Source organism: Panicum hallii, chromosome 3 (assembly GCF_002211085.1).
Source record: "Panicum hallii strain FIL2 chromosome 3, PHallii_v3.1, whole genome shotgun sequence".
NCBI classification, from domain to species: Eukaryota; Viridiplantae; Streptophyta; class Magnoliopsida; order Poales; family Poaceae; genus Panicum; species Panicum hallii.
Window position 1 is genome coordinate 11397172 of NC_038044.1, and position 27329 is coordinate 11424500.

Consider the following 27329-nt stretch of genomic DNA (forward strand, 5'->3'; position numbering starts at 1 on the left):
AACTTCCCTTCAGATCCCATCCACACCCTTTGGAGTCAGGACCCTTCCTCCTCACCCCTCCCTCTATTAGAGCACCACCCGCCGCCGCCGCCAGCCTGACCGCCTCCGCTCCCCTCACTCGTCCCCAGCGAGACGCGCCCCCGAGCTCCTCCGCCGCAGCCGCGATGAGGTCTTCTCTGCTGAAATCCACGTCCGAGCTCCTCCGCCGCAGCCGCGGCTACTCCTCCTCGGCCAACCCGGAGCGGAAGGTGGCCATCCTGGGCGCGGCGGGCGGCATCGGGCAGCCGCTCTCGCTCCTCATGAAGCTCAACCCGCTCGTCTCCTCCCTCTCCCTCTACGATATCGCGGGGACCGTCGGCGTCGCCGCCGACGTGTCCCACATCAACACCCCCGCCCTGGTACGCCCCCGCTGCTGCCCTGGTTTATCGACGCGCGCCACGGGCTCGGCTGGATCCGAGCTGATTGGTCTCGTATTCCGCAGGTGAAGGGGTTCATGGGGGATGACCAGCTCGGGGAGGCGCTGGAGGGATCCGACGTCGTTATCATCCCCGCCGGGGTGCCCAGGAAGCCCGGCATGACCAGGGACGACCTCTTCAACATCAACGCTGGCATTGTTAAGGCGCTCAGCACCGCCATCGCCAAGCACTGCCCCAACGTAAGCATCCCGCCCTTCCTCCCACTGTAGATCTGCAGTTTATGTATATAGATTTGGTTGCTAGATTTGGCACTATACTTTTGGCAATCGGAATAGCCGGGTCTTGGATTTGGTTAGATCTAGTGTTCAGTAGTGATCTGGTGTAGTAAAGTGGTGCGCCTACCTAAAACTGACAGGCAACACTGTTTGCCCAAAACATACATAATTACGACGTGCTAGTTGCTGGCCTCAGTGCCATCTCCTATTTCTAAGAGAGCACACTTGCTCCAGATGTCCAGAATTCCAGATATTGATCTGCAAATATTCCCATGCTTTGCAATGATCAACTTACTGTCTTAAATAAGATGTTAGATGATATTATGCATGCTTGTTGTTTATATATGTCTAAAATGTAAGTCTTCCAAGTAAACATTTCCATCTTGTTTAATTTGTGCTATCACACTGATCATGGGCTTTGTTGATTATATGCTTCTTCAGGCTCTTGTCAATATGATCAGCAACCCTGTCAACTCCACTGTCCCGATTGCAGCGGAAGTTTTCAAGAAGGCTGGTACATATGATGAGAAGAAGCTGTTTGGTGTGACCACTCTTGATGTTGTTCGTGCTAAAACCTTTTATGCTGGAAAGGCGGGCGTGCCAGTTAAAGGTAATAAGATGTTTTACTTGACAATTGCTAGAATGCTAGAGACATTGCTACAATGGTTATCAGGTTTAATATGTCATCTTTCTCAATGCGAGTTGTTGCTACTTGCTATCACCTTTTGCAGATGTGAATGTTCCTGTTGTCGGGGGCCATGCGGGTATTACTATTCTGCCACTCTTCTCGCAGGTATTGCATCCACAGTTGCTGTTTCCTTCAGTGAAACAATGAACTCCAAAATGTACCCAGTTAGAATAGATATAAGTCATGTAACTAGTGACAAAAGCGCCTTGTAGCATAAGCATACCCGCAATGATCAAGTAGCTTAAGTGTAATATTTTGACGAAACATGCAATTTGGTTAGCAAAGAGGAGATATTTTGTGGACAGGAGTCAACAGAGTATGTTTGCCTAGACCCTAGACTAGTTCAATAATGTCAATTTATCAACTGTGCAATAGGACTGTAAAGCTATCTTTGGTTAGTGTTTGTCATGCTAGGTGTATTCTATGTTGGGCCTCATAGTCATATCTCTTAAGCTAATAACTCAAAACATAAACTTCAACTCAAAATCAAATTGTCTGTTTCTTACAGGCCACTCCTGCAAGCAATTCATTGTCCCAAGAAGACATCGTGGCCCTCACCAAGAGGACACAGGATGGTGGAACGGAGGTTGTTGAAGCAAAGGCTGGAAAGGGCTCTGCAACATTGTCCATGGCGTAAGTCTATAAAACATATGGACCTTTGTGAGCATGTCTTTTTTTTTTGGACTATAGAACCTGTAACTAGCATGTCCTGTCTGTTTATGATCTTTATGGAATTTTATGAATACTGTCTTCTATCATTGCAACTTGTCCATCAGTAGATACTTGAGTTTTCTTAGGAGAACTGCCTGTGACTGTGTGTGACATAAGTTTGCTGCTGCACGATCGCACATACACTCTCCTGCACAAGCTTATAACATCAAAGCTAGTGCATTTGGCCGAAATTCGGTGCTATTAAGTGCACATTCTTATTTCTATATCATGGTTCTTCATGTATTCCTTTGATTGTATATCGATCGCATCAATTTATTGTCAGAACTGGATGTATATTAATCTATCTGATTGTAATGAACATCATTTGTAGGTTATGCCATTCAGTATACATGTATAATTGAACTAACCTCGTGATTTTAAGAGACATTCCTTGAACCGCACCTGCTTCTATTTTGGTCTACAGTGTTTTTTGACAGTATTCTTTCAGAAAAACTTGCACATTCTACTTTGTTGACTCTCTGTTATTGCATTCATGTGAAGTACTTCAACATATTGTTATTATTTGGAATGTAGCTTATTGCCAAATGAAGGGCCCACTTGTCCTTGATCATCTGTATAAGATCATATATCTTATATATTTCCAATGAATTTGTTGCAATACGAGCTAGAGCCTGTTTGGGTAGGTAGGATTTTATTAGTTAGCAGCCTTATCCTAACACCCATATCTGAATTTTTTCTGTGTGACTTTACCTTAGCTTCCCTTTAGTGTTCTGCCTGCATGTGATCTTCTGTTTTCTGGATCATCATATTGTAGTGGCTGTGCAAACAGACTCAGTTCCCATCAACTTTTGTTATACATAACCAGTGGCAGAGCTAGCAGTCAATCCAAGGTGGGGCCAATTGCTACAATATGTTGTGCCTAGTGCCTAGTATTAACACCTGCTCTAAATAAGAATTATACAAACTAGGAAATAGATGGTTTATTGGGGAAGCAGCTCTTGAGGTTTTGACTTTAGAAGCAAGAAAGAAAATAAAGAAGCAAATCTGAACTACAGTAGGCAGGCAGACAAAACTGATGATTAATTAATCAGTACTAAGCACTGGTGTGCAGTAGTACTAATATCCAAACAAAGCAAATGAACTACTTGATGAAAGTAAAATGCATGGGAGAATATACATGCATGCAGACATGCAGATGTGCAAGAGTAGTGTGTATGCAGTAAATATAGGCTACCATCCTTTATGCATGAGCGTCATGCAGATGCATGCGTCAAGCACAAATTGCTGGTCTGTAGATCCTTTGAAAATTTATCCAGGAGGGGGGGGGGGGGGGGCAGAGCCCACTGTGCCCCCAAATCGGCTCTGCCAGTGTACATAACCATATTAGCTTTATGCTGATTTCAGGTCGAGCTCTGCTGCAATTTGTTTAACTAATATTTCTTTTGGGTGCAGATACGCTGGTGCTGTTTTTGCAGATGCATGCTTGAAGGGTCTGAATGGAGTTCCTGACATTGTAGAGTGCTCTTTTGTGCAATCAACTGTGACGGAGTTGCCGTTCTTTGCCTCCAAGGTACTTATCTAATGTGTAATATGTAAAGTGCAGTTATGTTCTATCATATGCTCAAAGTAAATTTCCTTGCGTGTCTTATCGAATGGGTCTTGCTTGTCTTATCGGATTGAAGGTACTGGAGTGTTGAACCTGTGGAACCATTGCCATTTTGGTGTTTTCTTCTTGAGCATCAATGTGATATGTTGGCGTGGCCATATGGTTCCTTGTAGCACGTTCTTGTTTCCAGGAACCATTGATGATGTGGCTAGTGGCATATCACATTCTTTTACAACATCATGGTTTTCCCTGTCTTGTCAGCTTGCAAGAGGGCATTTTAATATTGGCTGATCAAAATGATGTGTTCTGCAGTAAATATCACTAATGCTGGTGCCTTAACTATACTAGTTAGATCTCACTCAATTTTGTTGATTTTCTCTCAAGAGACGGTCTTCATATGCTGCCTAGTGTAGTTTTAACACCAGTCCCTTTCATGCCACAGGTACGCCTTGGCAAGAATGGAGTGGAGGAAGTGTTTGGTCTGGGAGAGCTCTCTGACTTTGAGAAGAAGGGGCTGGAAAACCTCAAGGGCGAGCTCAAGGCTTCCATTGAGAAGGGTATCAAGTTCGCCCACGGGAACTAGGCAATTTGCACGGACTCTAACAATTCATATATCAAGCTGAGGTCATTTCTTGAAATTTTTGTTTGACTGCCTTTTCTGCCCCTCTTCTGCTGGGAAGTCGAGGCGTTGTGCTCCACAATAAAAACCCAGTGGCTTAGTTGCCAACCTGAACAAAACTGTACCAGAAACAACCACACCGGTCACCGGTGCCTTTTGTGCTCGGCCAATTGCTTGGTGAGCCGTGACGGAAATGGGAACGAACTTGCCACCTGCTCGATCCCGCTTGTTACTCTGGTATTGTATCTTACCAGGGCTCGAAGCCACACAGGAATTCAATTATTGGGGCTGCTAGATACCAATGTGCTGTTCCTCGTGAGACCTTGCACTGTTGAGCCGAACATTGCTGGTTCAGGGCAAATTCCAAGGGTCGAAGCAACGTGCTATGCTGGCGGGCGGGCGATGTGTGGTCTTCAGATTGATTGGAGATTCTGGAACGAGATTGTGAGTTGGGCGAAGCACGGTGCCACTATTTTCCGTTGCCCATGCTCGATACTGCGTATAAAGTTCGTTGTAGCTTCGATGTGGCTATTGGCAATACATAAGCCCCAACGGATGGAGAGTGCTTCGCCCAAACCGTCGACGTTTTCTACACCGTGAGCAAAGCGAACATTATGCTAGCCACCCTAAGCCTAGAAGATAGCTACGGTCTGTGTTGCACGCTACTAAGCTAGCATGTGTTATCTCTGCTGCACGTACAATTCTTTTGCCGCCACCCGTGGTACAAGCTTCAGTACGGTAGCCAAAAGTCAATTGCTGTTGATAGCCGTCAGCCTATCACCAATAATGCTCCAAAAAAACAGCGCAATATTACATGATTGGCCTCCTAAATTTAATTAAACTTAACATCCATGCGAGAGTGGCGCAACGCTACCCCTCTCACGATGTTAAAGCGATCGAAGAAACATTAGCAAAGCGGCACCACCAACATCTACTAGGACTCTAGGAGTACTTACAATCTCTGTTGGCTATCGGTCCTACTGTCATGGAAGCAGACATGGAATTAAGAAGTAAGAGCTACTCCTGACTTGGTAAACCAGGAAGATTTAGGATGTAAATCTCAGTTGGGTCCTATTTTTATTCAGGCTCATGGTACACGCTTGAAGGCACCACCTTTGCTGTGCCAATCAACAACGTCATAAACTTCGCTCAAGAACAGAAAAAAAAAACCAAGGTCACACAAACGCAGCAGGATAATGGTCAGATCTTCGACGGGACAAGCAACGAAGGCTTGCACGCAATGAGGTGGTACATACACTTTGCATCTCCATTCCTGTAACCACCATTGAAGTGCCAGGTCAGCCATGGCCCATAGCAAGGTGTCTGTCTGAACCTTACCTTTCACTGTTGCTCTGGCACCGGAAGAACGATTATTCTGGCTGCACATCTGTCTACCAGGAGGGCTTTCCCGATCACGCTGGGCTCAATTTTCTGATTTACTGGCAATAAACGTTTTCACCTACTGCCGAACAATCTTTAACCGTTCCAAGTGCAGCGAACCCACAGTCGACATTTCACTAACACCAGCCGTGTGACTGTTAGTACACTAACCTAGTACTGTTACCAATAACCACTGCCACCACAGAAGATTACGAATCTGAAAGGGATGAAAACAACAAATTTTGTAGAGGAATGGTCCGTAACTGTTCGTGCACACCTGATCTGACGTGCGTACGCCATCGATCAATCAAGCAGGCTAAAGCGCATGACCAGCATGTTTCTACAAGCGAAAGATCATTCTGTCGGAGACGCAAGGTTTTACTGCTTCATAATGCTCAAGACCGACTTGTTGGCGCCGGTCAGTTTCAGGTAGGATCGGATGGAATACCTTTCGCGAGCACACTGAGATGGACGTGCCTACGCGTCTCAAGAAAGAAAACTGCAAGTGGATCACCATGCACATCGATCACATCGACGCGACCTGCATCTAGCTAGCGATATAAATACACCACCAAGCAGCTCAAACAAGCTATAGCAGAGCCTCAGCCAAACTCAGCTAGCTAGCAGCCAAACCAGAGGCGATCAATCGAGTTCATTGATCACCAAGTGGCAGGCAGGTGCGGGCGTGCGGCCATGGCGGCGTCGTCGTCGCCGATGCTTGGAAGCGTTGCCAACAGGTGGCGGGAGCTCCAGGGCGCGGGCTCGTGGGCCGGCCTGCTCGACCCGCTCGACATCGACCTGCGCGCGAACATCATCGCCTACGGCGAGCTCACGCAGGCCACCTACGACGGCTTCAACCAGGAGAAGCGCTCGCCCAACTGCGGCGCCTGCGTGTTCGGCTACGCGGACCTGCTGGCCAGCTCGGGCGCCGCCGCGGCGGGGAGCTACGCCGTCACCAAGTTCATCTACGCCACCTCGGCGCTGCCCGTGCCCGAGGCGTTCCTGGTCCTCCCGCTGCCGGAGCTGCTGCCGGAGTCGTGGAGCAGGGAGTCCAACTGGATGGGGTACGTCGCCGTCGCCACGGACGACGGCGTCGCGGCGTTGGGGAGGCGCGACATCCTCGTCGCTTGGCGCGGGACGATGAGGAGCCTCGAGTGGGTCAACGACTTCGACTTCGCGCCCGTGTCCGCCGCGCCGGTGCTGGGCTCCGCGGCGGCCGCGAACCCGGCCGCCATGGTGCACAGGGGGTTCCTGTCCGTGTACAGGTCCAGCAACCCGGACTCCAAGTACAACCAGTCCAGCGCCAGAGATCAGGCAAGTAGCCACGAGCCATGTCACCTCATCTCCCAATTTTTAACTGCGATTAATTATTACCAGAAGACCGGATCACCGGAGGAAATCGAAACTGATGCCACGTTTGGAATTGAAATGTTTACTGCAAATTAATATTTCTAAGGAACATGTATAAAAAACCATCGGTTCCAAACAGGACCTGATCGAAGAATCATTTCACCGGTGAAAATTGTTCACGGCCAGGCAACATTTCATGGTTAGTTGTAGAGTTTAGAAAGACATGAACTCACACAAAAGCATGCACATTGCATGAATGCTTCAGTTGGGCCCACTTGTCAGCCGCTGATTTGCTTAAAACATGCATCCAAGCAGCGAGTTAGCTCGTAGTGCATGCATGGAGATCCGTATTGATGGTGGTCAGCAATACAGGAAGTTGCATTGAAGTATTGAACTTCCGAAAGAAAGAAAAAAATATACTCCATTTGGGAGTATTAGATAATGAATTAATTAATAAGTTAGATCATGACCTAGTAAGATAAAGATAGCCTTAATTATTTTCTCTATATGAATTGCAGACTAATATTGTTAGTCGTTATAATCTGTAATTGCCGACTAACTTTATTAGGCTATCATTAACATTATTATAATTTCTGAAAACTGTTGATATGGAAGTGGTGCGACGACTGTATGAACATTAGCATTAGTTGATTTGAGGCCTACTAACCATACTAGTAGAAATTAGAGCTAGTTTGTAGGGCTCCGGCTGTGGTGCTGAAATGGCTTCAGCCGTGGCTTTTCTGATGGAACGGCTCTTCTGGTGAAACTGAAATATTTTGAAAAATATTTGGTAAAACAATTTTTCGAATATTTTGTAAAATAGGTGTGAGAGATGAAATGTCATATATGCCCATAGCTAAGAGGAGACAAGAGAAAGGACACGAACTGTTACGTGGCGAGGGGTAGCTTTGCCGTGGCAATTTTGGTTGTAGTTTTCGCCAACTCGAGGGCTAGTTTCGTAACTGTAGACAAGGGGACAGAGGAGGAGCCAGGAGAAGCCACATTTTTGGGCTTCAACCATCCTGTGTATTTTGTGTATTTTTTTAGACCGGTTTGGGACCTTCGGCAGTGAAGCTGTTTTGAGCGCACCCGTTTGGTACAGCTCCTCCTACAGCCGGTGAAGCTCCTGAAGTAGCCGTGCCAAAGGGACCTTAGTGGTAGAAACGGCACCTCCTCTTGACTTATATTCACTATCAAAGTTATCTGGTTACGTAGTGGATGCCCATGGTGGACCAACCTCAACAATATCAGCTCGAATAATGCTTTTGATTTCTTCAAGTAATGGACCTTCAGTTAACTACTTATATATCAGGAAAGTGACACTCAATAAAATAGTTGCTGAATACATGAAATCTAAATGATTACCAGCCCTAGATTTCTTTAACTGCTTGAAATGGCATAGTGTTTATCATGAGCATTTGACTTCGCCGCATTGAAGCTGTTTCATTCACATCCACACGCCAAGGCCAGGCTAATTGCCAAATTGATGATCGATCATATGCTTTTTGGTGAAACATCAAACGTGTGCAGGTTCTTGAGGAGGTCAGCCGGCTGATGGCGCTGTACAAGGACGAGGTGACCAGCATCACCGTCACGGGGCACAGCCTGGGCGCGTCGCTGGCCACGCTCAACGCCGTGGACCTCGCCGCCAACGGCGTGAACGCGCCCGCCGACTCCTCCCAGCCGCCGTGCCCCGTGACGGCCTTCGTGTACGCGAGCCCGCGCGTCGGGGACGGCAACTTCAGGAGCGCCCTCGCCTCGTTCCCGGACCTGAGAGCGCTGCACGTGAAGAACGCCGGCGACGTCGTGCCGATGTACCCGCCGCTGGGGTACGTGGACGTGGCCGTGCCGCTGCCCATCGACACGGGGCGGTCGCCGTACCTGCGCCAGCCCGGGACGATCCCGACGCGGCACAACCTCGAGTGCTACCTGCACGGGGTGGCCGGGGAGCAGGGCAGCGCCGGGGGGTTCAAGCTGGAGGTGGACCGCGACGTGGCGCTGGCGAACAAGGGGGAGGACGCGCTCACGAGCAAGTACCCGGTGCCCGCCGACTGGTGGGTCGCCAAGAACAAGTTCATGGTCAAGGGCGCCGACGGCCGCTGGGCGCTCCAGGACTTCGAGCAGATCTGATCAGACATTCAGACTGGAGCTCGTCCTCGCATGCACCGATGCACGCACGCACCCTTGTGTCTTTTCGTATCCCTCATCTATAAATAATGAGTGACAACAATACGGCATGTATTGTCATGCACTCGATCGGGGTTTGAACTAGTAGTAGCTTATTATTGTGGCTCGCCTCTTCCTACCGGCTTGATCGGAGGTCGATCAAGATTCAGGTTTCGTCAGGAGTCAGTAAACAATCTCGGTTGAGTGCCATGGTGTAATAATTCAGGAGCCAGTGATCTTGCATTCAGCATTCCCTTCAGTTCACAATTGCGCATCCATGCATGCGGATCATCCCTGCGCCGGGAGCGGGCGAACGTCAGATTGGCAGAACACCATGGCGCGCACCGTGGCCACGGGCTCCCGGGTTCCTGGCTCCGCCCATCCGCAGATTAGCTTCGTCTTCTCCCGGAAACCCACCAAACAACTCCGCAGCTCCGCGCCTCCGAAGCCATGGACGCGCGCGGCCACCGTCTGCGAGGCCCTCCAAGCATCGGCGCAGAGCTCCACGAACGCAGAGGCGGCAGCACGTGCAGTGCAGGATGCGCCGGAGGCACCGCTGAGGCGCTGAAGGGTTAACGATGAGGGTTTCTGCACAGGAGATGCCGAGAGCGCCGGCGGCGGCGAAGCCGTGGCCGCGCCCGCGCCCGCGACGAGGCGGCGCGCACCCCACGTCCCCACGGGTCCTGGTCGGTATTCGTGCCACAAATACCGACCACCCTGGACGGTATTTCATTTGCCGTCCAGGGTAGAGGCCACCCGGTCCGTTGGATCGACATGTGCGGCTGTGATGCGGCCGCGAGGAGGCGTTATCTGGGCCGCGAGGTGGTGCGGGTGCATTCCTGAGCCCAACAACGGCTCAATTTCTCTAGACAGCCTTAGATTTTTGTTGAGCCTCTGTAAATTTCAGTAAAGAGATTCAGCCCACGCGTGTGGTCTCCCCGGCCGGAGAAATAGCCATGGCTCCACGGCGACGACGGCGAGGCGGCGAGCTCGTATCTGTGATGATCGCATGTTCTATGTAAACATGCTTCAAATTAGCTCGAACTGCGTGCACTTTTTTTTTCTGTCATGAAATCGCATTTAGTTCAACTGAATTCATCAGGTGGATCATACTCGCATCGCGACTGATACTTTTCGCGCGCATATATACGCGACGAAAATGGGAGGTGCCTCGGTGCTTTTGCTTTGCTCCCTACTCGGCGTCATCTTCCTCCTCGCAGTCCATCAAGCACCAGCGCCCGTCGGCGCCGTTCACCGTGCACCTGTTGTGCGGGACCCACCACCCGGGCGGCACCCCGTGCTCGTCCCGCAGCGCGTCGTACGCCTTGTTCACCAGCGCCACGTCCCGAGCCACCGCGAGCTCGAACCCTCCGCCGCGCGTGCCCGCCACGCCGTGCAGCTACACCTCGAGGTTGTGCCAGGTGCGCTCGTTCCCGGGGCTCCTCAGGTACGGGGACGCCCCCGTGTCGATGGCCAGCTCGGCGCCGACGTCGTGGTAGAACACGGCCGGGTACCTGGGCACGATGTCCCGGGCGTTGCGGACGCGGAGGAGCCGGAGTTCGGGAATGTTGTGGAACCGCTTCTTGAATGCGGAGCCGCCGTCGCGCGGGCTGGCGAACGCGAACGCGGTGACCGGGCAGGCGGCCATCGCCGCGGCGGCCGGCGCGGCCACGTTGTAGCCGTTGGTGGCGATGTCGAACGCGTTCAGCGTGGCGAGCGCCGCGCCGAGGCTGTGGCCCGTCACCGTGATGCTGAGCACCTCGCCCTTGTACTTGGCCACCAGGCTCCGCATCTCGCTCAACGCCTGCATCCGCCGATCGATGCGTGCAGGCAGGATGTGAGAGAGTGTGGTGAAGGTGACGCTGACGCTGACAGTGCCGTAAGAAAGATTACCTACCTGGTCTCTTGCGCTGACTTGGTTGTGGCTGGACATGGGGTCGGCGGAGGTGTACATGGACAGCCACCCGCGGTGCACCATGGCGTCGCAGCCCTCGTGTTCCCCGAGCAGGCCTCTCGGCGGCACCATAGCGAACTCGAGGTCGTCGACCCACTCCAGCGCCTGCACCGTGCCGCGCCACACGACAACGATGTCGCGGCGCCCCAGCGCGGCCTTCCCCTCGTCCGTGGTCACGGCGACGTAGCCGATCCAGTTGGACTCCCTGCAGCGGCCCCCCGCGCCCGCCGCCGCCCAGGACGCGGACCTGAGGATGAACTCGCCCGGCACGGCCATGGACGACGTCGCGTACAGGAACCTGGTGACCCGGTACGCGGCGGCGTGGGCCGGCAGGCGCACCCGGTCGAAGAAGCGCGCCCTGGCGAAGCGGGACAGCCCCGCGTGCGGCGAGAGCGCCTCGTGGTTGAAGGCGTCGTAGGTCGCCTGCGCCATCTCACCGTAGCGGAGCACGGTGCGGCGCAGGTCGAGGTCGAGCGGGTCCAGGAGGCCCGCCCAGGCGCCCTCGCCCTGGAGCGCCACCGCCGGGCCGTGCCCCCGAGGCCGCCGTGCTGGGACGACATGTTCAGCAACGGCTAGCTCTTCTTGCCTTGCCTGTGCTGCTTCGCTCGAGGCGATCTTTATACAGCGATGACTTGGTGGCAGCGGCTTTGGCGTGCTCGGGGGTCGCTTCCAATGACGACGGGAGCGTGAGCGGCGACGACATGACATGCATCGTGCGGGGATTCGCATGATGAATTGGACATAGGTCGCGTGAAACAGCGTGGCCGAACTGGGCAGGAGGGAGGCAGGTACAGAGCACTAGAGCAGGCGAGGCACGCACGCCACAGCCCGCAGCACGATGCCAAGCAATGCGACGGCATGAACGCCTGACGCGTCCGTGTTGGGAAATCTGTTATGGCCATTCATGGTTTGAAGCATGATGCTTTGGGGCTCGACCTTCCTATTCCTACTTTCCTAGTGAAGAAAACTGCGGTCGGAGAGGAGAGAGGCTGCTGGCTGAGAGCTGACTCGCTGCAGCAGATTTAGAGCGTTGGACCAGCACAATATTCAGAAACAAGGCCTCCGAGAAGAAAGGCCCGGGTTATAAAGACCTTGTTGGGCCTGGAGTTCTCCATCATATGTGTCTCGATGGGATACTGGGCTGTCCCGGCAGAGTACAAATTTCTGGCCGGCCCGCCTGACCCATTAGCAAGTTTTTGACTACCAGTAGTACATTGTTTGTTCATGCCGGCTGCGCTTGTGCTGACTCGAGCCGCAGCACTGGTAAGTAATGGACGATTAGTAGTATCAAAAAGAAGAAGAAAAATTATGGACGGTTGCTTAAAGTGACGAGCACGGCAGGACTAATCGCATTCACCAACCGGCATTCCGTCGCTCGATCGCGTCCCTTGCTTGTTGCCAATTCCAGCATGAAGACAAGGCTAGATAGTGCTCCCGATCTCATGAGATCCTTTGCGTCGATGCCACTCCATTCCCTCGCTGATATAATCTGTGACGTTCGGACCAAGCGTCTCCTACCCAAGATCGTTTCTGGTAATGCCACCGGTAAACGCTCCTCCCATGATCTGCACAGTTCACCGGCGATGCCCCGAACCCCCTGTTCATTTGGTCGCGAATCGTCGGCAGAAGCCGCGCTCTACAGAAAGGATCAGGGCACAGTCACACAACAGGCTTGCAGGCTACGCGCTCTGATCGAGCTGAGCCTGGCTGTATCAGTCAGGTGAGCCGCTGCCGGCACGCTTTGGAATAATGCTTGGTACATGTACCGCACACACAGCAAGCTCCCACAGGAGTACGGGACAAGCAGGTCAGCTTTGTTTACAGAGGCATCAAAGGCGAGGTGGACGACGCGACACCCGGCTTTGTTGCGTGGCGCGGGATGCGGGGACGCACCATGATTTCGGGCAGAAGCCGCTGGGTTTACCAGTGATCTCCCATCGATTGCTCTGGCCTCTGGCCTCTCGGGGGTGGGTTGCTGCCGAGGAACCGGCCCGAGTCTCGGGTCAGTGAGCAGAGCACTACATCTACTCTTGACTCCTGAGAGTGATGACACGCACGGTGGTGTGGTGTGCGGGGACCGGACAGCCGCTAATCATTCCCCTTAACCACCGCTGCTAATGATGGGCGGCGAGTGTGTTAGATGTGGCAAATCGCGATCAACCTCCACCCTGATAGATCACCCTGTCCGCACCCCACGCGTCCTCGCACTGAACATGCCGTGGCAGCATTGCGTCGCCAAACCAGCTTCTGACCCGCGACGTCTTCAACGCCCAGCCGAGATCCAACGGACCACATCGAACGAGATCACGTGGGACCTGCGCGGAGGGAGCGTGGTGAGTGGTGACCGCTCCGCTCCGGAATCCGAAACCCCGGTGGGCAACGGTAACGGCTGGTCGCTCGCCATTTATGTCGCCGGCCTTCTTGCTCCTCCGACTTCATCGAAGCGCCCTGCCGCGCAGCGGCGCAGGCGAAGAGCCATCACTCCAGCTCTGCATCCGTGGGGGGTACACCGAGTAGTACGTTTCGAGACCGCCGTCCCGGGCACGGCCAGCGCCCAGTAGGAGCGCCGTACCTGTCACCAACGCATGCACGGGACGGCCCATGCATGGCACCGCACGCACCTGGTGCCGAGAGTTCCCCGTGGGCACGGCCACAGCCTACAGCGACGCGCCACCCACCGAGCGCGCGGGGCTCGCAGCCCGGCGACGCGATGGCTCTCTCCGTCGTGGTCCACCGAGCTCCGGTACGACGTGCCGGCCGCCACGGTCCGTACGCGGGCGCACGCTTTGGCCCGTGGGAGGAAGGTGCCCAAACGCGTCGCTCTCACCGGGATCGCTCCCGTCAGAGTCGATGTACGCACGTACGCGTGCGCTAAAGCCGCGCCCGTGTCGTCTACACGGTGGTGGCAATTACTCTGGTGAGCGGTGACACACGCACGCGTCGCGGCCGTCTGGGCCTGAACCGAACTGAATGCAAGTGCTACCGAACAATTCGCGTCTCACTGTTCCGGCCAGGTTCACGAACCGAATTGGCAGCTGCAGCCAGGCATCATTCAGAAACATTTGGCCGCAGGCTGACGTTGATGCAGTGTTTGACTGCTCGATCAGGCGAGGACACACGAGTCAAGGCGATGCGCGGTGAACGCTCGGCTCATTTCAAATCTCGTGTATGGGAAGAAAGGGTTCGGATTTCAGAACCGCCGCTAGTATAGATGTAACCATCTGAACCAACAGGAAAGGCGTCGTTAAAGAGGTGGCAGTAAACTACTCGATCGATCCCACCGAGAGACCGAGCTGAGCTGATAAAAGAAGGAAGTGGTGAAAGCAAACGGGTCAAAAGGAAATTCGGAACATGCAAAGCAGATGCAGCTGGATTTGTTTGGGACGTCGGGTGGAGATCTCGTCTCATCTCGATGGCTCGGTGTCGTGCCAGTGCCACGCCGGCCTTTTCCCCAACGTTCATATTCCATCCCATCCCATCCATCCCCAACGAGCTGGCGAGTATTTTACCTCACTCCACACCAGTCTCACTCCCAGCAGACCAGGCCAAAGACCGTTCCTCGAAGGCCGTGCCCCACCCCTCCTCTCTCTTTTAAAAACCCACCCCGACCCAAAAGCCTAGTACACGATAGCAAGGAGAGAGAGCGAGAGAGCAAGCAAGCAAAGACTGCAAGAGCGAGGGGGAGGTGGCCCGGAGACAAGCACGAGCGCTCGGCACGGCCATGTCCGAGGCGCGATCCTAGGCGTCCATTTCGTATTCCACGGCAGCCACGCACCGCGTCCGCCTCGAGCCTGCCAGCCATGGTGGCCGGCCGCGTCAAGGCGGCCATGGGCTTCCAGCGGAGCCCGGCGACGCCCAGGCCCTCCTCCTCCTCCTCGTCCGCGCGCAAGGCCCCGGCGCCGGCGCCGTTGCAGCTCCCCGGATCCGCGGCCTCGGGGGCGGGGCAGCCGGAGACGCCGCGGCGGCGGTCGTCCGGCTCGCCGGCGCCGTCGGGGTCGGGGTCCAAGGCGGGGCCATTCTCGCGCTACTTCCCGCGCTCGTCCGCGCAGGTGCAGCCGGCGCGCCCGGCGTCCGAGCCCGCCGAGCTCGTCCGCCTCGTCGAGGAGCTGCAGGAGCGGGAGTCGCGGCTCCGGACCGAGCTGCTGGAGCACAAGATCCTCAAGGAGACCGTCGCCATCGTGCCGTTCCTCGAGACCGAGCTCGCCGCCAAAAGCAGCGAGCTCGGTCGGTGCCGGGACGCGCTGTCCCGGCTCGAGACCGAGAACGCGCGCCTGCGCGCCGAGCTCGACGCTGCCGTGGCGGCCGCGAGGAGCAATGAGCAGAGGGTTCTGGAGATGGAGGAGGAGTTGGCGGAGGTGAGGAGGCGGCGGCGGGAGGCGGCGGCCGAGCCCGATGACTGCTCGTCGTCGGCGTCCTCGGACAACTCCGAGCGCTCCAATGCGGCGACCAACTCGGTCATGCCAGCGAAGGTAGTGGCCGGGTTGTCGGTTCTTCCTCCCCCCGCGCCTCCTCCTCCTCCGCCACCGCCGCCAATGCCGGCGCCTTACAAGTCCAGGTCCTACTTCTCCGGCTCGTCGCGCGCCTCGCCGGCGAACTCCTCATCCAGTTCCTCCTCGTCCGCGCCATCAACGCCGACCTACTCTTCAGATACCGCGGCGTCAAGAAGCCGCGTGCCGGAGCTCTCCAAGCTCCCGCCGATACCTGCCCCGCCGCCGCCACCGCCGCCGCCGCCGCCACCGTCAATGCCGACGCGCGGACGCCGCAGCGCGACCTCGTCACCGTCGACCTCAAGCAGCAGCAGCAGCGGAGGCGCAGGACCTCCGGCTCCACCGCCACCACCTCCACCTGCGACGAGGAGGACCTCCAAGGCGTCCTCCCCTGCGACTTCAGCGTCGATTCCGGCGCCCGCTCCATGCGTGAGGCGAGTCCCAGAGGTGGTGGAGTTTTACCACTCGCTAATGCGGAGAGACTCGAGGTCGAGGGACACCGGCGCAACCGGTGACGGAGGCGCCGGCGGGAGTGCCGCCGCGGCGAGGGACATGATCGGCGAGATCGAGAATCGCTCCGCTCATCTTCTTGCGGTAAGTGTTCGATCAACAAATATCACTTGTTTTTGCCGTTTTCGACCCATTCCCCACTCACTTTCATTGACAATTTTGTCTCCTTAACCTGCCATTTTTTGGGGGGGAATCTCAAAAGTTAAGGGTCTTAACAAACTGACATGAGTGGTTCTGAAGTAGCTATTGGTGATTAGAGTTGTGGTTGAGATGAACCAAAAAAAGGGGTGAGCACCAGAAAGTGGTCGTCTTTTCGAGCACCAAATACAGTTGAAAGAAACAACCACCTTTTTCCCTTTTCATCGCCCTCGAGTTCACCAACCTCCATGAATTCGTGCAAGAAACCCATGAATTCCTCGATGCATTTCTCTTTGGAGTTTTATGATTCATCATCAGGGCAAGTAAAACACAGGAGGGTGGTGAATAGGATAGGACAATCCGAAGTTGGGAACAAAAAAGAAAGCTGCATCCTCTGCTGGGAATCATACCAAAGTGACCAGACCTTGTCAGACTGATTCGTGGGCCCTCACACTGTCAACCACTAGCACTGGATTGTAATAAATGAGCTGAGACGGGGATTGTCATCTTTTCGAATAGAAAAGGCGGCCTTGTCCGGCCGCAACCTTGAGGCCCAGCTAGCCGTTGGAGCCAAGCCCACTTGACCGTTGCTTCGCGCCAAGTTCTCTTGGATCGAAGTAAAATTTTAAAATCAAATGTGCGCTTGTGTTGCTGCGCTGCTACGTGCTGGAAGTTGTTTCGATTATGTGGTTTGTGAATCGAAAAAATGGCTGCTGAACTGACGGTTTTGGCGATTGCAGATCAAATCGGACGTGGAGAGGCAGGGCGACTTCATCCGGTTCCTGATCAAGGAGGTGCAGAGCGCAGCGTTTGCTGACATCGAGGACGTGGTCACCTTCGTCAAGTGGCTCGACGTTGAGCTCTCACGCCTGGTGAGCTATCCATTCGGTGTCCATGTCACGAATGCCTCTCAACAGCGACCAGCTAACCGATGTTTCACCGGGTGCTGCCGCGGGATTGCAGGTGGATGAGAGGGCGGTGCTGAAGCATTTCGACTGGCCGGAGGGGAAGGCCGACGCATTGCGGGAGGCTGCGTTTGGGTACCGTGACTTGAAGAAGATCGAGTCGGAGGCGTCATCGTTCTCTGATGACCCCCGGCAGCCCTGCTCGTCTGCTCTCAAGAAGATGCAAGCTCTCTTCGAGAAGTAAGCACCTTGCGCCTTCTGGTATGAGTGATAGATATTCAGTTCTTTTGTCCTCGTTCGTGTGTTCAACCATGGTCATTGTCAGGTTGGAGCATGGAGTGTACGGCCTTGTGCGTGTGCGGGATGGTGCGATGAGTCGGTACCGCGGGTACCAAATCCCATGGGAGTGGATGCAGGACACTGGAATTGTTAGTCAGGTACAGCAAGTTAATTGTTTTCCCTAAATGTGCAACACTGTTATCCATTCTTCCTTGTGCTCAAATACACCAGATGGTAAGACAAACATGTATGCTGCTGGTGTATTTGATTGCACTCGTAGACAAACGGGGCAGGGACAAAACAACATAATTCACTATTGGACACACTCGTGGTGCCAACAAATAGAATTGGACAACTTGGTGTTTCGAGGACCAATTGGAAGGCCCAAGCTTCCATTGGTTTCTGGTATATGCCACAGAATGCATGTGGTGGGAGCCAGTGCTTCTCAGGAATCTATTTTGTTTGTGCATGATCCTGTTACTTGGTTCAGGCTAATGTTTTCCGTCATTTACAAATAGCCTAATTCACTATTGGGCATACAAACCTGGCACAAAAAAATGTTTTAGGAAACCCGGGGACCGGCAAGAAAACTCTTTCTTCTGTTTGATGTACTGTCAAATGCTGTGTTGGCCAGGGGCTCTTGTGAATCCGTTTTGTTTATGATGGTCCCTTATGAACTTTTGGTTCAGAAGCATGGTCATTGAATTTTTTATTTTGTTCAGGCGCAATGTTAGATGTTTTGTTTTATTCTGAACCTTGATAGACATAGAAAATGATGAAGGGAGATAAAAGCTTGGTCCTCTGGGCTTATTGTTACCTCGTTCAGCACAGGTTGCCGTGTGCTTCTCACAGGGAAAATAGTCTTAAGAAATGGCCTACTTTGTAACTAGTGTGACAGCATCAAACTTTTGGGTAGAGGGTAAATTGATCATTGCTGATGTTATTAGCAGCTAGACTGAGTCAATCTAACTGCTAATCCAAACAGATGATCAAGTTGGTCAAAGATTGCTAATATCATGATGATGCATCAATCACCATCCACATCCACCTAATGCTTTCACAAAATTGAGGGAAAAATCAGCATGCATCACAAACAAATGAGTCTTGTGTGTGCTTGTTTCCTTTTATGTTACTCCGCAGTACGGAACTGAATTCTAATAACGACTCTTTACGAACTCTATTACTTGGACAACTTTAAAGCTATTAATTGAATTGCAATTTTTTTTGGGTATGTTACTTGAGCATCAATTTTCAAATCACAAAATTATACTTAGCGGGCCTATTTTTGTAGATAATCTGAAAGGGTGTACACGGTTGCCTGCTTAAAAACTTGCTTGTCTGTACAAAAAGGGCATTCCAATAACAAGTTGAGTCTTAATATGCAGATCAAATTACAATCAGTGAAGCTAGCAATGAAGTATCTGAGAAGGGTTTCTTCAGAGCTTGAGGCCATAAAAGGTGGCCCTGACGAAGAGGAGCTAATGCTCCAAGGAGTCCGGTTCGCCTTCAGAGTACACCAGGTAACCACGCCACTTGCTCATGTATACGCTCAGATCATCAAGTATGTGTACTGTGCTCAACCCTACTGTTCTTTGCAGTTTGCAGGTGGCTTTGATGGTGACACGATGCGAGCCTTTCAAGAGCTCAAGGAGAAGGCTTTCCAGTCTCAGCGGGAAATTCAAACTCAACATCTGCATCAGCAAAGACTCGCTGGCAGAAGTTGAAATCATGTATTTATAGCAGTCCATTACTATAGGATAGTGGAAATGTCTTTACTCAGCCAAATACTCAATTTATCAGCGAGAAGCTATTTCACATCTTCAGTCTTCTTATTGAGTGGCGTGAGCATGGTGTTCCTGTGTAGTGGCATGTGCTTGTGCATGGGTACCTTCCCTACAATTTTCTTTGAAGTAGCTATGAGGAGGCGTGGGGGGGGGGGGGGGGGGGGGGGGCGGGCACTGCGATTCACAGACAACACGAGAACGCCGGGCCCCCAGCCGTATATTCAAGGTCTAGCAGATTTTTTTCTATTTTCACAGGTGTTGCTTTGATGAATTGACGTGGTTTAGGACAGTTAGTGGTATCAAAGGGCACATTATGAAAACGAGTAGTAGTTGGAATACATAACCAGATCCAAGAGAAACAAGTCTATCACAGTAATGAATATGTTTACAAGTAAATCGTTACCAAGCCGACTAAAAGGAGTTCCTTATTTCTCCATCCTCAATTTTTTTTTTCTGCCCGGCACTTAAGCTTTCTGCTAATCTTGGATTCTTGCATTTTCGTTCACCTTCATTAGGGACTTGCAGCTCTACATCAATAGAGCGTTTCTTTTCATCACCAGCCGACTGAATAAACATTATTAGCAGCATACAAATTAGTAGGGACATGCTATTAACCCCGCAGAGAAAACTAAATTCAGTCTATGAATTTAGGCTGCAAAACATCTGGAATTCTAGCCAATAGAATGAAAGAAAATTTGTTACCACCTCCAGTTCGTCATCCTCGTCCATCTCATCCTCGTCATCCTCATCATCATTCTCGTTGTGGATAGCACTATGAGCATTAGGCTTCCTGTATGATTCTAAATTCTGGATAGAAGGCAAAACAAGAAATAAACATTTTTCAGTAACCGCAATATCTGTCACCCCCCCCCCCCCCCCCAACCACCACCACCACCACCACCATCCGTATCATTTCAGGGATTGTGTGTATGAACCCTAACCGCATCTCTGACGGTGGGATCTCTTGTTTTCAGCCGATTTGAAATAATCAAATCTATCGAACGGAAGCTCGAAATCCGAAATGAAAAGAAGATATATAGACAGCTTAAAGAAGCAATTGAACTTACATTTTTTATGTATTCCCACTTTTCCGCGAAGGAACGATCACCATCAGGAGCCGACAACATCTTGCCGATACGGACGATGTCGTAGTCGCGCACAAACCGCGCCATAGAACGAGGGATCGGCTTCACCAGATCGTGACGAGGAATGAAGTCCATGATACCATCGTCGTCGCATTTGCGCGGTGGGCTGCCAGCCATCGGCGACGGAGGAGGCGCGCGGAGGCGGCGGCAGGGAGAGGAGGCGGTGCTACTGACGAATGCATGCAACAACAGACTGACGCGGATGCCGGATAGATAGAGATATGGTGCTTTACTTCCTCCGGCCCACGTAGGCCCACTTCACCGCGAACGCCTGGCGCTGGAGCAACGACGCTGAGCCGCCACGCCAGCGCAGCAAGCTCCAAGCAGCTGCCTTGGTTTCTAGCACGCGCGCCTGCGCCAGAGAGAGCGGCGCCATGGATGACCTCGCGCGCCTTGCATTGGGCTGCCACCAAAGCAACGGACCGGCCAGGATCGACAACGTTCAGCGAGCTCAAGGTAATCGGGCCCCGTATCCGTCCCCCACTCTCTCTGTTGTTGCCGGCGCCGTCAGTATTCGACATGGTTCCTGGCCGCGGCCATTCCGAAGCAGCAGCTATGGTGGACGTAATAAGCGCCAAATCCTAGGCAGTGCGCTGCGGCCGGACACTGGGGAATGGCGGAGGAGAGAAGGAGAAGGAGGGAGCGCGGCATGGGAGATTCAACGGGCAAGGAGGAGCGGGGAAGCCGAAGAGGCGCGCAGGTGCGTTGGTGACGACGATGCGTCCGTCGCCGGAGCCGGACTAGAAGGGCTACTTTAGAAAATATATTTCTCTTTAGGAAATTTTCTGAAAATAATCGGATCGCAATTATTAGGGGGTTTTATGAAAATAATCGGATCGCGATTACTAATCGCGATCCATTTCAGGGTGGTAAATGTAAATAACTGCGATCCAGTTTGGGGTTCTTTCTGCAAAAAAAACTTCATCGCCGCCGCTGTGGCCGGCTCCGATCTCCACCCGAACCCGCGTAGGTGCTCAGGCCGCCTCCACTACATGCTTCGACGGCTATAGCCTCGGTTTCTGCATTACCAGAACCCCAGTCCGCGTTCTGCTGAGAAGGAGGCCGCATCGCGGCAGCCGCTGCCATGGAGTTCCGCCGCGCCGGCAAGCTCCAGCGATCCAACCCAGGGGCAAGGCGTCCGTGCCAGCGCAGCTAAATACACTGTGTTTTATGCTCTCCAGCTTCCCTAATAGCTCACCTCAAACCTCGGTGGAGATCTGGTGGCCGTTCTGGATTGGGAATTCGGGATTGAATTCGGAAGCCCCGTCCTCCCTTCGCCGTATCTTATTCATTTGTGGGAGAGGGCTCCGAGTTCCCAACAATGCAATGCAAAGGGAAGTGCGGACATCAAGATATGGAGAATTTTCCTGTGTCCTTGGTCAATTCATGGCTGAAATTTATAAGCCTCGTCTCTGAAAATTGCGTCTTTGTGCGCACATTGGACTGAACTTGGCCTGTTTGTAGCCATGCCTTGCAAAATTCTGCAATGTTCTGAAGATGCCTGCTTAATCTGCCGGCCAGGGTCCCGGCATCTCTGATTTGTGGGTTTCTGCTGATGAGTTGTGTGGTGCATTCACAAACCACACGACCTGTCAGAAATTAAACATTCACATCAGTGTTCAAGGACTGAAGAATTGGACAAAGAGGACGACAGACGAACGGTGCCTCTTCAATGATTGTTGCGAGATCGGTGTCAGGCTTGGCATAATTTACTCACTGCGACTGAGATGCACCGGCTGCCATCCAAGTATTGCGCATATGAAACTCGGAGGTCATTCCACTCAGATCATTCTATGACAGCAGTAGGACTGTAGATCCCTGCTAGAGAGCTCTCGTAGTAGAAGAACTCAAATTTCAGCAATGGCAAGTTCAGTATAGTTTTCAAACAAAAAAAAATCATTTAGTAGGCCTTCAACTGCGATTCGGCGAGAAATTGTTAGTCGGTACAAAGTCTAGCTGTGCCGTTGATATGTGCATGGGCCGGTCAAATGCCATGCCTGCACAAAACTCCTGTTGCTGCGTGCGGGCAAAGGATTTGCAGCAGGGGCTTCGCTCGCAAAACGTGCCCGCCATCGCCGAGCGCTGGGCTCCGACTCCGATGAGGCGGCGAGCCGACCACCGAAACAGCTTCTTCGATTCCACCACAGGAACAAGTTCGTCAGCTACTCAGCTCCGGTCACAAACTCACACGGCGAACGTGGGATCCAGCGCCGGCGCAACGACGTTGAGGTTGAGCCACCACGCAAGGAACGGCGCCTCGGCGTCCGCCCTGTCGCGCCCGCACGGGAAGTCGGGAACGGCCACGGTGTTGCCACCTGAAACAAAAACAAAGCAGCGCTAGCTGCTGCTCTGCTCCAGCCTCCAGTGGCTCCCTGACGGATGGCGCGTCCAGCCCGTGATTCCGTAATGGCCTCGGCTAGGCAGGTCGCCGCGGTCCGCGCGTGCCGCGCTATTGGCATCCATGTGAGGGCGCGAGTCCTGCATGCCATTTTCCACGCAGAGAGCGCCTGAATCGGAGGAGGGATTCATGCAAATCGCAACCAGAGTCACCGCCAGATTTCTGAGGGAAAAATTTCGCCGTCCATCCCGGCGCTCCCATTTGCAGCGAGTGATACGCGGGCAGAATCTGGAGATGAATCCTGGGAAACGGAGATTGGAAATACAAAACTCCCTCCAGAATCGCTCCCAACCCCGGCCGCGAACCGCGGCGCCACGGCAGCGAGCTCGAGGCAAATTGCTTTGATTTCTAGCGCGCGCGCCTGCGCCGGAGAGAGCGGCACCATGAATGTACTCGCCGCCTTGCATTGGGCTGCTACCAAAGCAACGGGGCGGCCAGGACATCAACGCTCGGCCGGCGAGCTCAAGGTAATGGCGGAGGGCGTTAGCGCCAAAAATCCCGGCCGGTGCGCATGCGGGCGCTGCGGCCGGGCACTTGGGAACGGCGTTGGAGAGGCGGAGTTAGAGGGACCGCGCCATCGGAGATTCAGCGGGCAAGGGAGTGCAGGTGCGTTCGTGACGACGAGGCGGCAGTCGCCGGAGCCGGACGGGAAGGTCTACTTTAAAAAATAAACAGTTTTCCGTTAAGGGGGTTTTATTAAAATAATCGGATCGCGATTATTAATCGCGATCCGGATCGCGATTATTATTCGCGGTCCATTTCAGGGGGTTTTGTGTAATTATTTTGGGGCCTTCTGCAAAACAGTATCGCCGCCGCCGCCGCTGTGGCCGGCTCCGAGCTCCCCCAAACCCGCGTCAATGCTCAGGTCGCCTCCACCTCATGACGCGACGGACATCACACTGGTTTCTCATTCTCCATAGTCCATCCCCAAATCCCAGTTCGCTTTCTGACGAGAAGAACGGAGACCACATCGTCGTCGCCTGGGCAGCGAGCTCCAAGCAATTGCTTCGATTTCTATCGTGCGCCCATGCACCGGAGAGAGAGCGGCACCATGGATGGGACTCACTGCCTCGCATTGGGCAGCTACCATAGTCCATAGCAACGGGCCGGCCGGGTCAGACAACGCTCGGCGAGCTCAAGGGTGATGGCGAATGCGGGCCAATGACCGGGCGGCGCACAGGCGGGCGCTGTGGCCGGCCACTTGGGAATGGCGGAGGAGAGGGGGAGTAGGAGGGAGCTTTCCATTGGAGATTCGGCGGGCAAGGGGGAGCGCAGGTGCGCTCGTGACTTCCTTGGTTTGTTATTGAACATGTACTGGTGATTTTGTGAAGTTATCTTTGTTATATCAAAATGTATTCTGTTCAAATTCTTCCTAGATTTGATTATTTCACTCAAAAGAAATTGCCCAAAATAAAAGGGAAAACTGGGCACTGGTGAATCGGGTTCAACAAGGCAAGCTCTTGGAGCTAGAGCTCGCAACGAGCAGCTTAACATTTGTCAGGTCCACGGACGCCGTGGCCCTCCTCAGTATAGACTTCATGTTCCTATCGAGGCTCTGCTTCACTATCTTGTCCACGGTGTCCCGGCAATCCTTCGCGTCCTGGCCGCCGCCGCCGTCGTGGCACGACGCGCCCTCCATGCGCGGCCCCGAATGCGCCCTGATCCTGCTCTGCCCTTCCTCCTTGAACCACTGCAGGACCTTGGCCGCCCTCCTCTGCGCGAGCGGGCTCCCGAGCAGCGAGACCTCCAGGAGCGCCTGCACGACGCCGAGCTGGCGCATCTGCCGCCGCAGCGCCCGGCTGCCGTGCGTGAGCACCATGACCAGGTACGTCGCGTGCTCCTGGCACCGCGCGCTCCCGTGCCACGTCATCGCCTCCAGGAGCGCCCTGGGCGCCGCCTCGTCCTCCTCCATCGCCTTCTTCCCCGCCGCGCTCGTCGCCGCCAGCTCCCCGAGGATGGACAGCGCAGCCTCCGACGCCGTCTTGTCCAGGACGAGCGACAGGAGCGCGTGCACCGCGCCGCTGGAGACCACGTCCCGGACGTGCTCGAGCTTCGTAGAGAGGTTGCGGAGGGCGGCCAGGCACGGCAGCTTCGTGTCGGCCGGGACGTCGTCGGCGCTGAGGGTGGCGACGAGGAACGGGAGGAGCTCGGAGGCGGAGAGGGGGAAGTCGGTGTTGGCCAACGACGAGATCGAGAGGACCAGCAGCGCGAGCTGCTGGCTTCTTGCCAGGTCCTTGTCGTCCATGAGCTGCGGCAGCTTCTTGAGCAGGCCGGCCTTTACGATGTGCACCTTATTTCTGAAACCAAAAGCAGAGCCGATCAGCACTTCAGTAGATAAACAAAATGACAAACAGAAGGCTTTGCCAGTTTTCAATCACCTAAAATTTCAGTACTACTAGTACATTACATGCAGCCCGAGAAAAAAAAACCCAGTGATACTTGGATCCATTCATTCTGAACTCGTGAACTGTTGGATGCAATCAAGCAGCTAAAGGATAGCGAAGCTCCAGTCAGTCATGCACTCTCGTTGGAGCAAGCGTTGTTGCTACTTGGAGCATGCGCAAGGGCACTTAGATTTTACTCCATGGATTCAAGCGTCACGGTCCATTGGATGGATTACACGTCTGTTCTACGTGCTTCACGGGTGCAATTGACCTATAGAGCAATCACCATTGTGGTGGCTATCAGTTTCATTCCATTGTCGTCATTGGTGGCCGATCCAACAACATGTTGCACAGGCAACCCAGGAGCTGAGTGCAAGTCCACATCAAAACCTGAAAAGACTGGGTACGTCCAATTTCTCAGCACGTGATCGATGATGCCTATCTTTTCCTTGGCGAACCATGTATAAGCTTGTCATTATATGGGACCCATAACCATATCCACATACACCAATATGCAATGTGTGAAGCAAAAAAAAAAAGTGCAAATTCTAACAGTTCTTCTCGTCTACGTGGTTGAACAAGCAAGATGCCGCATATGGTTAGGTGTATTCAGGTAAGGTTTCTCTGCAGAAATGCGAAAGGGCGGATGATACTATGCCAGTAGAAGTTCGGTAGCATCCGAAGTCAAAATAGCGGCAAAGTTGCCGGCGATGCACCTGCTCAAGGTTATTGTACGCTGCCTAATACCACGAACAAAGCTGAAATCTTTGAGTCGGGTAAAGCGCTGACATTTTGGGTCCCTTTCGATTATTTCGTCAGACAGGAATGGCGTGAGGGGACTAGCAGAAAGTTGGCCCGTGCGCACCTAATGGCTGTGGAAAGCAGGAACATACGGTGGGTGTGCATGGTCTTCTGGAATAAATTTCAGCAAATGTTGCTCAAAAGTTCAGAGCAATTCGAGAGGATTTGTCAGAGCAAGGCCGTGCAAGGGACATATTTGTCAAGGGTAACCGGTTTCAGTTTTCAGTCCTTTGATATGAAGCTATGCCTGTACAGCGTCATGCTACAGCGAAGACCAGATATGTGGAAATGTAATAACCCAGAGTTTGGGAGACTGCACGGCGTGATGAGCACCACATATATTCAGCAGGCAGGACAATTCCTTTTCCGGACGACGAGCATCTCAGGACATGAGCCGCCAACTACTCCAACGAGTCCAATCTAAAATTTGAACTATATAGGTTGGGCCCGAATTCCAGTCAAAGCAATGATGTTTGAAAAGCAGAACACTCCATAACAGAAACGGTAACACCATCTCTGAAAGACTTGTGCAAACATGGACATGGCTACTCTTGGCTGAATTCTCCCAAATTTCAAATCTCATGAAGAGCCATACTACACCATCGAGTTTCGACTGTGTTTTTCGTTTCCAAGACGAAAATCCTATGGGCTCTGAAAATCTGAGTCTTGTCAGCATAGCTAGAATCATGTGCTAACACTTTGGTTCTGGTCTTCTCGATCAGAAGTTCAGAACACTCGATATTATCAGATATGCGAGTTTGGCATCACACACAAGCATGGATGGAGCAGATTCGAAGAACACCACGCACGCAAATAGCCAACATGCGCCTCGCAGCACCCAGAGACCCCACTGACCTGTGCGTGCCTCTGGCGAGCTCCAGCAGCGCCGCCGCCGCGGCCAGCCGCGCGCCGGCCAGCATGGCCACGAGCGGCGGCACGACCCCGAGCTCGGGCAGCAGCCGCTTCCTCCGCTCGTCCGACCGCGCCAGCGCCGCGACCTCCGCCGCGGCCTCCCGCTGCTCCTCCGCCGCGCCGAAGCTAAGCCGCCTCACCGCGGCCCGCATCGCCGCCGCCTCACCGCGGCCGTCCGCCGCCCCCATCGAGACGATAGACGATGCGCGCCTAGCGCTAGCAGCCTAGCTCTAGCATAGCACGGTGGAGGTGGAGCCGGTGCATGCGCACGTACGATGCCGAGGTGGTGGTGGTGTGCGCGGCAACGCCGAGGCGAGCGGGTGGGTTGGGGTTGCGGGGCCTCCCGGCACGGCACGGGCGTTTTGTGGGGAAAGTGGCCTGGATTTCGTGGTTTTGTTGGGTTCTCGGCTGGCGTGTGGAGCACTTTGGGGTCTGGGAGTCTTGTCGTGGTGGTACCCTA

The 27329-nt window shown here is 53.4% G+C and overlaps 5 protein-coding genes and 1 pseudogene across 6 annotated transcripts; 3 read left to right on the forward strand and 3 right to left on the reverse strand.

Annotated features, from left to right (window-relative positions):
• Window positions 1-12: 12 nt before the first annotated feature.
• On the forward strand, window positions 13-4496 carry LOC112886032 (malate dehydrogenase, mitochondrial-like). Its single transcript, XM_025951781.1, has 7 exons — window positions 13-398; window positions 482-655; window positions 1133-1301; window positions 1423-1484; window positions 1888-2012; window positions 3504-3621; window positions 4100-4496. Exons 1-7 carry the CDS (start codon window positions 165-167, stop codon window positions 4238-4240), a joined length of 1023 nt encoding a protein of 340 aa, XP_025807566.1. The 5' UTR covers window positions 13-164; the 3' UTR covers window positions 4241-4496.
• A 1806-nt stretch (window positions 4497-6302) lies between these two features.
• On the forward strand, window positions 6303-9403 carry LOC112887453 (phospholipase A1-II 7-like). The gene is made up of 2 exons (XM_025953628.1): window positions 6303-6970; window positions 8537-9403. The coding sequence occupies exons 1-2, from the start codon at window positions 6350-6352 to the stop codon at window positions 9134-9136; spliced, it is 1221 nt and encodes a 406-aa protein (XP_025809413.1). The 5' UTR covers window positions 6303-6349; the 3' UTR covers window positions 9137-9403.
• Window positions 9404-10364: 961 nt separating this feature from the next.
• On the reverse strand, window positions 10365-11686 carry LOC112888089 (annotated as a pseudogene).
• Window positions 11687-14926: 3240 nt separating this feature from the next.
• LOC112887023 (protein CHUP1, chloroplastic-like) lies at window positions 14927-19268 on the forward strand. The gene is made up of 6 exons (XM_025953093.1): window positions 14927-16207; window positions 17002-17133; window positions 17225-17406; window positions 17492-17603; window positions 18831-18965; window positions 19044-19268. The coding sequence occupies exons 1-6, from the start codon at window positions 14927-14929 to the stop codon at window positions 19167-19169; spliced, it is 1968 nt and encodes a 655-aa protein (XP_025808878.1). The 3' UTR covers window positions 19170-19268.
• Window positions 19269-19582: 314 nt separating this feature from the next.
• On the reverse strand, window positions 19583-20553 carry LOC112884229. 2 transcript variants are annotated; one of them, XM_025949600.1, is made up of 3 exons: window positions 20297-20553; window positions 19935-20036; window positions 19583-19756 (listed from the first exon to the last, which is right to left on the reverse strand). In XM_025949600.1, exons 1-3 carry the CDS (start codon window positions 20489-20491, stop codon window positions 19706-19708), a joined length of 348 nt encoding a protein of 115 aa, XP_025805385.1. In that variant the 5' UTR covers window positions 20492-20553; the 3' UTR covers window positions 19583-19705. The 2 variants fall into 2 exon arrangements, with proteins under 2 accessions (XP_025805385.1, XP_025805384.1); XM_025949599.1 differs by having other exon boundaries at window positions 19583-19793.
• Window positions 20554-24127: 3574 nt separating this feature from the next.
• LOC112886133 lies at window positions 24128-27313 on the reverse strand. Its single transcript, XM_025951924.1, has 2 exons — window positions 26813-27313; window positions 24128-25069 (listed from the first exon to the last, which is right to left on the reverse strand). Exons 1-2 carry the CDS (start codon window positions 27055-27057, stop codon window positions 24217-24219), a joined length of 1098 nt encoding a protein of 365 aa, XP_025807709.1. The 5' UTR covers window positions 27058-27313; the 3' UTR covers window positions 24128-24216.
• Between the last annotated feature and the right edge of the window lie 16 nt (window positions 27314-27329).